Genomic DNA, 11,837 nt, shown 5'->3' on the forward strand with positions numbered 1-11,837 from the left:
ATCAGATCTTACGTGGTGTGACCTTGGCCTGCTAATCCAGGCTCTCCTCAGGTAAATCCCTCCTTACTCCCTTCTGAACTTGCAATTCTGAAAGTGATGTGACCTTCTTCTCTCTAGGTGAGCATTTCTGCCTGAAACTCCCTTCTGTTAGAGTCTTGGAGGGGGTTTCCAATAAGTGACATCCCTTACCCCTTCAAATCCAATTGCTTAATAAGATAAGAAATAAGGCAGATAGAAGCCAAAGATCAACTTTATAATTGATAAAGTTAAGGTCAGAGAATGTTACTCAGAGTGTGAGCTAAATGAGCTTGCTAACTCAACTTTAGAAATGAACAGACTGTTCCGAATAATCACAGAAGACCTTGGACCACTGCAGGCCTCCCACAGTTCCTTAACTTGGAACTCTTAGGAACACGCAAGAGCAGGCTGGCTGGAAAAGAGTAGCTGAGCCAAGCATGCCCAGTGTTCTTTTCCAATATCTTCCAATCAGATTAAGGCATTCCTTCCCTAGAGAAAGGGTTTAGGAGGTACCGAGAGGCCAAGAATGTCACACCTCCATCTGGATGGAAATAGGAGGAGGGAAGAAGCACTCCCACCTTGCACGCTCTCACACTGGTTCACCTGAAATGTCTCTAATCACCACTGCCCAGCTCAAGTGTCTCTTCCAGGAAACTCCTCATCCTGCCCTCTCTGTGGCCCTCCCTCCATCTGTGACCCCTCCACTAAAGCCTTTGATTTACTAATTTATATTTATCCATATGTCTGTCTTCTGTCTTGGACTCCTTGTTCTTGGAAGGTAGTATCTTTTTCATTTTTATATCTTCCACATCTAATGCAGTATCTGAAAAAAAAATTACTAAACTAAAAATAGTTTAGTAATAAATATTTATTGAATGAATGGGTGCTCTTTTGGCATTGACTATTCAGGCTCCAAGAAAACAGGGATGACACCTAGCCTGCTCACCACTGTGTCCACCCTCTTCCCTGCACCTTTTGCAGCACCTAGTGCAAGATGGCGCTCCTCCACAGCATGTTAACTAAGTGACGGACACATAGGCATCCTCACTACACCAGGGACTCCATGAACGGGGGAGCTTGCCTCCTCCTACCTCACTGTATCCTCACTGCCTAGAGCAGTGAAGGACTCATCAAAGCAGGGCCTCAATAAATAGTTGTTGAATGAACAACTCCTCTCATTGAATCCTCCGCTTTTCTCCTCCTGTTAAGACAGAAAATAGTGAAGGCCAAGACCCTTTTTTGTGAGGTTTATTGAAGACATGGAGCAATTGCTACAGCATTGCCCTAGTGTATCATAAGGAAGGTAGACAATTTTCTACCCCTCTCTTCATTGACCATTGAGTCACAAACTAATTGAAATATATGACTCTAGAGCCCTGAAATATCAGACTAGGAAAGTGAGAAGCTGGCATATTTTCCTTGTTGCCCGCAGTTCCAGTTCTCCACAAGGTGTTGGCCCATCTACATTCTTGTCTAAATCCTCTTTGGTGTGACGTGAGATCCCCTTGCATAGTCATACAATGGGAAATGAAGTGTCTCAATTTTGCAATTCTCCAGATGCAGGAGAGAATAAAATTTTAAAAATTGGTTGGGGGATATCCCTTTTATTTTCCAAGCCTGGGAGAGGTATTGTAGAACATGCACAAAGACCAATTTTTCCATTATGACAAGCCCACCATCCTAACTGCTACTCCATGATACTGACTTTAAGACACTGCCATGAGGCAGTCTGCATTTAATGCTCCCAGGGTTACAGTAAATCTGGATTCCTCCACCACAAAAGAAGTGCGACAGCCCAGCTCGAGATCCACCAGGATATCCCCTGTTATCTTGAGTCGTGTCTTACACAAAACACACAAAAATCCTTCATGACTAATTTTACTTCACTTATATTTTGGGAAGAAATAGATATGGAATGTTCAGCAAGGGGGATTTGAGAGTGAGTGTATTTAAAAATTGTACCAGGAAGAATGCCAAGATAGTTGGGGATCATTGCTCTCCAATGACAAATCCCAGAGTCTTCTACATGCATATCCAACTTTTTGACTAGAGCACCGACTGCTCAAAGGTTGGAAAGGAAAACAGCCATTGTGTCTTAGCAGATCACACACCTGTAATATTCCCTGACCAATGCTGCTTCACAAAGGCTAGTGCGACTCATGACTTCAGTTTCTTTCTTCTTACCACAAACACTAATGGGCACCTGGAATCTCTCCTCTTCCTTGCTCTATTCCGTTGTCTGTATCCAACTATCTTGCTGAGAGCTGAAAGGCTATAATATTTGGCTTATGGTATTGCAGCTTTCTTTTCATTAGCCTTTATCTGTCACCCCCAAGACTGTGTTCATCATTTAGTGATGTGGAGTACATCTGGTGTTGGCATTGCAGGAATGCATGTGGACCAGGTAATGCAGTAGCCAAGGATTAAGTGGAACCTGAGAACTAGTATTCTGAATGATCCTTGGGTGATTCCCACAACCAGCAAATCTTGGGAATCCTGATCTATGAGTCTAGGACTTGACTGGATTCTTGCAGGCTATTCTGATAGGTCCTTCAAGCCATTTTCTGGTTCTTACTTTATATTGCAATGTAAGGTCTCTGAACTGGCTGGGCTCCTCCCCTTCCTAACATTAAAAGGATCCTGGTTTTTTACCATCTTCCTCTCAGAGTTCTCATTGCAAGACTGCCTTTTTCAAACTCTGGAGAGAAATGAGGTCCCTGACTTCGCACCTTTGAGATTCTTGCTACATTGTAAAAGTCATCCCGGGAAACTGGCAGGTGAGCATGCAGGGGATTCTCCCCTTTCTGGTGTGACAGGATCTGACATAAGATATAATACAATTCAGAAGCTTGAGTGCAGGTGTCTGCAGAGTCTGGGCTTTCTGAGTTTTTCATACATTTATTCCACCACAGGTATTTCCAGATCAGTGGCTTTCCAACTTTTTGACATTTGACATTATAAAATATGTATTACTATGTGTATGTACTATATGTGTATCTGAAGTAAAGTTTCAGATGAGCTAGTACTTACTTTTACTATGTGTGAGGAACTCTACTTTTTATTCTATTAAAAATATATTGATTAAGTCCACTAGACTAAATTTGTATCACATCATGCTACCTGGATCTAACCTGCACTTTGAAAAATACTGTTGTTCATATTGTTCAGATTTAGCAGCAGTTAATATGTTTATATCACATTAATAATAGAAATAATAGCTGGTTACATCAGCCTGCTTACTTTGAATCAGGAAGTGGGATAAGTACTTTCCATAAATGATTGCATTTTATCTTGACAACTCTGTGACATATGTGTTATTATTCTCACTTTAAAGCTGAAAATCTGAACCTCACAGTGGTGGTTCAGTGTCGGTTGTGGGATGTGAAAGATCCATGCTGCTTTGCCTTTAAATTGTGGTTATTCTGTAATAAAACCAGAGCTTATATCCCTGATTACCATCAATGAATCAAGAACTTAATGAGTGCGCGACTGTAGAGACACAAAGAGGATTAAAGCTTGCCCCTGTTCACATGGAGTGTGTAATCTAGTCATATCTTTAAGTTAAATAGGAATATGTAACCTAAATAAGATTTTGAATATTACATAATATTTAGGCAATGAAAATCTAGTTGACGGAAACAACAGAGTTGTGATTTCAGAGCAGCATGAAGCCACCATAGCCCAGAGGGATCTGGGAGGCTCCCTGTAGGAGGTGGCCTTGGGGCACATACGAATTGGAGATGGTGGAGAAAAGAAATGTGGCCATCTCAAACAGGTGGAGCAGTGCAAGGCACAAAGGTGGATGGACATCCAGTAAACCTCACCTTCAACCTCAGGTTCAACCTCATAGGCTTTTTCCTGTAGAACAGAGGTGGTCTAACCTTGCTCCTCAGAGACACCTCAGGAGCTGGGGCAGGGGTGTCTTGGGTGTCTTGGTTCCTGATCCTCCACATCTATCTTCACCAGGAGCAGAAATATTTTCTTATGTGCACGAACTCCAAAAATATCATTTGAACAAAATGTACTGATGCTTTAAAGAAAAAAGTAGGTGAAAACCATTAATACAATGAAATGGGAGGTTGAAAAAGTGGACTAGAGGTCCCATACATAAGACCTTGGGTGCCAACTAAGGGAAGATAGTCTGAGGGCTGGCTTTGTCCAGCTATGTCCATTAGCACTGTGCCCCAGGACAAGTGACACGATTTTGCTGATTCTGTTTCTAGTAAAATAAGGATCATAAGAATTACTACCTCATGATAAAGTTCCCAGAACTAAACAAGGTGAAAATGTGAAAAACGTTTTGTAAATTCTTAAGTGCTATATGACGTCAGCAGCTGTTCTTAGTTCTAATATGGAGGAATTAGATGAATGAAAACTCAAAATTCATTTTATCATTTATCAGACAGAAAACGAGAAGCATGAAAGGTGTTACTCCAAGGGATTGGTGTGTTGGAGTAGTTTAGGAAGATTAATTTGGAATTGGGAAATGGGCTGGGAGGAGGAAATGTAGAACAGGGGTAACTAGCATAGAGGCCAGTGTATTGGTCTAGGTGTGAAGTGATGAGGGGAACTCAACAGAACTTGGAGACTAACTTGAAAGGGCAATGACTAGAAAGAGAAGAGAATATGAGAAATATTTAATATCACTTTTTTCTACACAATGCTTTTCATATTCATGATCTCATTTAATCAAAGGAGGCTCAGAGAGGTTATTCACAGGAAGCGGCAGGAATGTTCTGGATAGGGCTCGCAGGAGTGGGTAGTGTTTTTGAGAGAGTTTCATTACAGACACACTGAATTGTAGGGGACAATGGGATATGCAAGTGAAGATGGTGGGCTGAAGTACAGATCTGGTAGTCTTCATGTAGAGGGGACGAGAGGAGGAGAGGTGGGGTCTGCAAGACAAAGAGGAGAGGTGCAGAGGGCTGAGTGCTGAAGAAAGGTGAGAGGAGGAAGAAGAGCTGGTAAAGGAGACAGAAGAAGAGTTAACGAAGTGCGAGGAGACCCACAATAGCTTGGAAGGCAGGGGCAGCCAGAGAGAGAACAAAGAGAATAAGGATTGAATAGTCATTAGACTTCAGTAATTTGTGTTACTTTTTATGATCCTATATTACCAGCAACTGAGAATCTGCAAAGTTGTGTCACTTGCCCACGGGCACAAAGCTAATGGACACAGCTGGACAAAGTTGAGCCCTCAGACTTACATCCTTGGGTGATCTCCCATATCTCCTTAGTTGGCACTCAGGGTCTTATATAATGCAATCTCTGGTCAACTTTTCCAACCTGACATCTCAATTCTTTTCATCAGTTGTTCTTACACACTTTTTTTTAAAACATTAGTATGCTTTGTTCAAATGATATCTTAGGAATCAGAGTAAATATTAAAACATACGCAGCCTCCCTTGGATGGTAGAGGTGGAGGAAGGACTATAGCAGATCAAAAAGAGAAGGTGCTAAGAAGATGAGACATTCTGTGTCGAGTACTTATTGAAGAACTTTGACTAGACAGGTGGCAATATCCTCAATAAAGAGGATATATTTCCCAGCTTCTCTTAAATCTAGAGGTGGTCAGTGAGATGTAAGTAAAAGTCATGGGGTGGGGCTTCCATACATATTTTCTAAAGGGGTCTGATGAGGTGGGTGGGACACTCTTTTGCCATCCCCTTTCTTTCTTCTTAATTGAAATAAGGACACAATGGCTAGAACTTCAGCAGCCATCTTGGGCCATGAGCTGAATTTGAAAATGGAAGCCCCACACTAAGGCTAGTGGAGTAGAAAGGCAGAAGGAGCCTTTGCAGAATCTGCAAAGTTGTGTCACTTGCCCACGGGCACAAAGCTAATGGACACAGCTGGACAAAGTTGAGCCCTCAGACTTACACCCTTGGGTGCTCCTGGGAAGCCAAACAAGTCCTACACTACCTAACATTTCTTTTAAAGATTTTATTTATTTATTTATTTTCCCCCCAAAGCCCCAGTAGATTGTTGTATGTCATAGCTGCACATCCTTCTAGTTGCTGTACGTGGGACGCGGCCTCAGCATGGCCGGAGAAGCGGTGCGTCGGTGCGCACCCAGGATCCGAACCCCGGGCCGCCAGCAGCGGAGCGTGCGCACTTAACCGCTAAGCCACGGGGCCGGCCCTAACATTTCTTTTATACAAGAGAGAAATACATCTATATTTTGTTGAGGCCACTTACATAGAAAATATATATTCTAATCCTGATAAATGAGAAAGGGCAACATTTGAGAAGTTAAATATAAGATTCACATAATTCAGCTCAAAAACGAGATGTCTAATCAGTTTGAAAGACAATAATTATTCAAAGGGTTCAGAAGAAAAGAAAGACCTTTCATCCTTTCTTGCTGGGAGGTGAGGGAAGCATGAGGTCAGGAAGGGAGCAAGGAGATAAGGTACCCTGACCTTGAGCCTGTAGGGTGCTGTATACTATCGCACTGAGGCTGCAATAAGAGGTTGGTGGTGAGGCAGGATTTTGACCCAAAACTATCTGACTCCAAGCCTTTCTCATCCTAAACTGCACTCTCTATACTATACTGCTTCCCCTTCCATTGGAGTGGAAGGTGAGACTCTACATTGCATGGCATCTCTGATGTTGGTAAATGAATGAACAAGTCATGTGATTTCTCAGGATTGTCATCCACAGGGAACAGGGAAGGCTCTGCTGAGGAAGAGAACTAACACTCTGCCCCTGGTAAGTGTAAAGGGGGCCAGCTGAGTGAGTCCCACGCCAGGGGGCATCAGTGGGATCTGAAGGATGATTAAGCCACAGGGATCAGTCCCACACACCCTACTCACAACACAGTCTCTCGGATTCCATCAGTCCACTGAAGGAGAGAGCACACATCGGATTTGTGCATCCAAATTATGGAAGAAATTTCATAATCTCTGGGGTCTGTGCCTGAAAATCTCACTCTTTTGCTTGAGTTCCTTGCGAACAAAGCTCTGAGATGAGACGCTTCTTGTGAATGTTTGCTTCTTCCCCAGACATTCAGCCAGCTGCTGTTCTTCCTAGCTCTCCCATGTTGCCAGAAGAGAGACGGGAGAACGCATCTCCTGTTGCAATCTCTAGTTCCCACACCAATTTGTGACCCTGGAAAGACTATGCTGTTTTCCAAGGCTGTCTGGACCAAGAAGACACTGAGCCGGCAGCGGGTCACCTTGGAGCAAGGGTAGGGGAGACCGCATCTATTCTGCTAGTGACTAAACAGAACTGCCTGTTTAAAAAAAAATTTTAAGACGAGTTCTTCTTTCCAGGGCTGCCTCACTTTCTTGCTCTTTGCTCAGACAGGGTGAGCAGTGATCAGACTGTTAGTGTCTGAGGGGCCTTAAAGAGGCCCGGCAATCCTGGACACAGTCCCAGGGAGGGCAGATTTTTCGCTGGTCTACGACAGCACCAAAAGTTACTCCTGCGTCCGAAACAGAGAGAGGACAGACGGCTCCCTACCGCGGGCAAACTTCTCTCCACCCCTGGAGGGCACACTTGCCCCTCTTTTCCCGACTTCTTTGCCCCTGCCCTCTGGGATTTGAGTGAACAGGTGCTAACACAGCCGCTTAGAAGGGCGCGTTCATCACCCGCCGAGTCCCCGCCAGCATCTGCTCTGGGGGGACTTTGCCCCTCGGAGCGCGGCTGCCGTGCGCGCCAAAGGTCTCAGCGCTTAACGCGGGGGGAGCTGAAGGGACGCTGCCCCCTGGAGAATGGGGCGCAGGCCTCTGGGCCTCGGCTCAAGAAGTCCCGCAGCAGTGGCAGGCGCAGGACAGGGACAGCTCTTAATCAAACTTGGGCAAACTGGAGCTGCCGCTTCTCCGCATCCCCCCTTGCGGCGGACCGGGCAGGTGAAGGGGCGATCCCCTTTTCCGTCTCTTGGGGCCTGGTCCCCAAGAGGTCGCCTCCTCCTGGGTTTGGCGCAGGGTCTCCGGGGCTCGTCCACTCCCCAGGCGGCTCAGCCCCTTCCCCAGCAGGCGAGGTCGGCGCGGGAGCCGCGGCCAGGGCTCGCAGGGCGCGGCCCCCAGGCCCTAGGGCGCTCACTGCGGGTGGGACATGGGCAGTGCAAGCCTGTGCCCTTGGACCCTGGTGACAACTGCGGGGGACAGGAAGCCGCCTCCACCTCCTCCTCGTGCCGCCCGCGAGGCGCCGTCGGGCCTTCGCCGGCTCAGGCCGTGCCCGCGGGGCGCACGAGTGGGCAGCGCTGGCCCGGCCGTGGTGCGCGGACCCCCTGCCCAGGCCCACCCACACCCGCTCCATCCCGCCACCGCTGGACCCACTTCTGCTGCCCTCACCAGCCTTCGCAGCTGTTCCCCCTGCTCTCCGTGGGAGGCAAACCTGCGCAGGAGGGCATCTGGAGTGAGGTCTTTGCCACCTTGGTCTTTATTCTAGAAGTGGCTCAGTTCTGCTTAAGAGGATGAGCTCCCCAGGCGATATTCAAGTAGGTTTTTGGTAGCCTTTTGTCAGGAAACTTTTAATCGCACAGAATTTAGCCTTTAATCGGCCAGACTTATTTAAACGGCACAGAGTAAAACCTTCCATTTTTAACATCCACTCTGGTGTTTGCTGGAAATTTGCCACCGAATTTCGGCTCGAGCTGAAGGTTACCAGGATTTAGCATTGTTTCCCCAGGATGTTTAACCCTCCTGGGCTCCTCTTCTTTCATTTAAGATACTTAAAAAAAAAAAAAAAAAAAAAAAAAATTATTGTAAGCGCTTTGGCCATTTTGTTTAAGAAATTTGTTTTATCTCCTACCGTTTTGAAATCCAGAAATATTTCTAAAATGGGGAGGAGGGAGTGTGTTGGAGACAGAAAGCAGCTGTGTGCCAGGAAATAATAAGTATCATGCAAAAATATCACAGCTAATAGATGTCCTTTACGAGTGTAAATATCTATGTTTAATTGCTTTAAAAGTGTGGGGTGGAAAAACAATTATACATTGTGATAACAAACCTGTACAGATATTTTCTGAACAATACAAAACAAGTGCTGAAAATTTTTTCTTTATGATTGAAATAATTGCTCCAAAATTATGACACCACCTACCAAATATCATGTTGCCCCATCTGCAAATACTCGAAGAGGAATGGTTGCCAATTGAATGCGTTTAGATTCTTCCTTAATAAAAATAAAATTGCATAGCTTTTTATATTGTTGCACATCCTGAAATGCATCTTCCAATATCATTGTCAGCTTAGTGTTATTCTCGATACTTTAAATTTGTGATTTTTCGGAGATACATAATATATAATTCCTAATAAATATAAACACATCATTTTATTCATCTGATTTTAATAACATGCATTTTTATAATTACTGTACAACTGAAATAGACATTGAATTATAATGTCTGCATGTCTTTATTCAACAGTATATTCTTAGACACCTTGTTCAAACAAATTAAGTGAATTTAAAAGAAAAGAAAACAAGAAAAAAATCCTTCCAGTAGAAACAAAATCACAGTGCTTTACAGACAAAAGGAAAGGAAAAGAAGTTCTCATAGGAAAAGAGATTTATTGTTACATAGAAAATTCTCACAATAGTTGAAACACACTTCAGAAACTAGTAAACACCTTAGATAGAGTTGTGCCAATTACTCAGCCCACAAGCATCTGCTTTGTCTTAATTAGACGGGGGAGGTGAATGACCACTGTTTATTTTCATTTTCCTCATTAATTATGAAAAACTGCATTTAATTCATCTTGCATGGTGAGAGATTGGCTGCGCAGATGTAAGTCGTAAGGGAAGTGGCTGTCGGTGGGCAACCTGAACATGGCACCTTGCCCAAGGGGACCCCTGGGTGGCACTGCACAGTAATGCATGCCATAATTGTAATTTTTGCCATAGTCCAAGCTTTCTTCTTGCTTCAGGGAAAATATCCCATTATAGTTAATTGGGGGAGGACTTAAGGGACCTTCAAACTGAGGGCTGGCACACTCGGGGGAAGCGCTTTCATAGAAGGATTCATATGCACTGCAATAATTGTAGGGTTTCATGGACTTGGAATTATCAAGAGTTCCATGCCCCGGGGGAGTGGTGAGCTCAGGGCTGTGGTAGGGCGGGTAGAAAGTAGAATAGGGTGACCGTGTGTGGTGCGCAGCCTCCCCACCCTGACCCATCAGGAAACTCCTGGCGTTGAGCTGCAAGCAGCCTGCCACCAAGTTTGTAGTTGGCTGGGAAAGACCTTTGCATAAGTTTTGGACGAACGTGAGCAGATCAGGTCTCTTGCCGATTCTCAGAATTTCGGAAAGTGCCCAGATGTAGTTTTTGGCCAGTCGTAAAGTTTCTATTTTGGACAGCTTTTGGGTTTTGGAATAACAAGGGACCACTTTTCTTAAATTGTCCAGTGCGTCGTTGAGGCCGTGCATCCTGTTCCTCTCCCGCGCGTTAGCTTCCTGTCTCCTGAACTTGACCCTCTCCAGTCGGAGCTTGGTCGTCTTTTTTTTTCTAAGACCTCTCCTTCTGGGCAACCCATTTTCATCTTCCTCTTCTCTGTCTTCTTCCTCTTCCTCTTTCTCGGTTTCTTCTCCAGGGGCTTTTTTGATGCTCTTTCCTCGAAGGACAATCTGTTTGGAAAAGCTTTCTGGTTTCTTAATTTGCTTCTGGTCTTCGCATTCTCTAGAAAACTTTCTGCACATCTGGGATTCTGGCATTACAACAGACTCATCAAACGGTAGTGTTAACATGGTTCTCTAATCTTAAATTACCTGAAAAAATGCCAGCACAACATTTAAAGTGTTTTCATTTTTAAAGTTTATACCCTTAAAACATATTTAATGACTTAATCATAAGAGTACAAAAACACATGAAAAAGACTGGGTCCGGACTAATTTTTTTTACGTTAAATATAATTTTTGAGTTTCTGCAGACTAGTAATTATAAAAAACATTAACACATGCAATAGGTTTAATTTACACAGGCAAATTATCAAAAGAAAATAAAACATAAAGCATTTATTGTATTACCACCATCATCTCCATTTCTCTTTGATTTTAAACTGGTTTTTAATACACAAAAAGGACCATGGAATTCAAGCAAATGTAAAACATGATATAGCAAAGCAGAATTTCATTAATTCCAATTCCCTTGAGTACAAAATGAGAAGGCACACCAGTTTTTAAATAAAAAGTGCTATCTCTCCATTAGCTGATGAATTTGTGGGGGTTTTCAAGGAAAAAGACCAAGGCTTAACTTTATTTGCTGTATTATACAACTGTGAATTTTGATAAGTGGCTGTTGAAATATACAAATTTAAAGAAAGATTAATCAGAGCCAATTTTAAAACTGATTTCCTTCTGATGAGTAAAGAAATATGTAAAAGACCACTATTTTCCCAGCCTTTACACAAAAAAAAGGGAGAGGATTAGGCTAATTTGGAATAAACTCCATAAATAAATTAAAAAATAAAAATCACTGGCATTTTTTTTAATCAAAGGAAATGTTGAGACTGCTTTTACATTTAAAATTTTTCCAAATGTAATTGTCTATTTACTGCTGTTCAAATCATCCTGGACAAAAAAACCACTCTCGTAGTGTTTTTGTTCTACGAGCCACAGAAGTCTCCCTCTAGCTAATATCTGACAGGAACGGTCCAAGGATTCTGACTGCAATTGTGCACGTGTGTTCAGAATGCCGAATGAAAGGGGAAAATAATTTGTGTTTCAAATGCATTTTTGGCTTTCGTTTGTTGAAGCAGCAAGTATTTTCATCTAAAGTCTTCAAACAAATAGGCATGTTAAAACAGAGACTTTTCAATTTAACAATCTCCAGCCCCCTCAACACACACACACACACACACACACACACACACACACAAACTC

The 11,837-nt window shown here is 43.4% G+C and overlaps 1 protein-coding gene across 1 annotated transcript; it reads right to left on the reverse strand.

Annotated features, from left to right (window-relative positions):
- Positions 1-9,633: 9,633 nt before the first annotated feature.
- Positions 9,634-10,703, reverse strand: NEUROD6 (neuronal differentiation 6). Its single transcript, XM_004418854.3, has one exon. The coding sequence runs from the start codon at positions 10,701-10,703 to the stop codon at positions 9,690-9,692; it is 1,014 nt and encodes a 337-aa protein (XP_004418911.1). The 3' UTR covers positions 9,634-9,689.
- Positions 10,704-11,837: the final 1,134 nt, after the last annotated feature.

This window comes from Ceratotherium simum, chromosome 1, assembly GCF_057802395.1.
Source record: "Ceratotherium simum simum isolate JZ-2026a chromosome 1, ASM5780239v1, whole genome shotgun sequence".
NCBI lineage: Eukaryota > Metazoa > Chordata > Mammalia > Perissodactyla > Rhinocerotidae > Ceratotherium > Ceratotherium simum.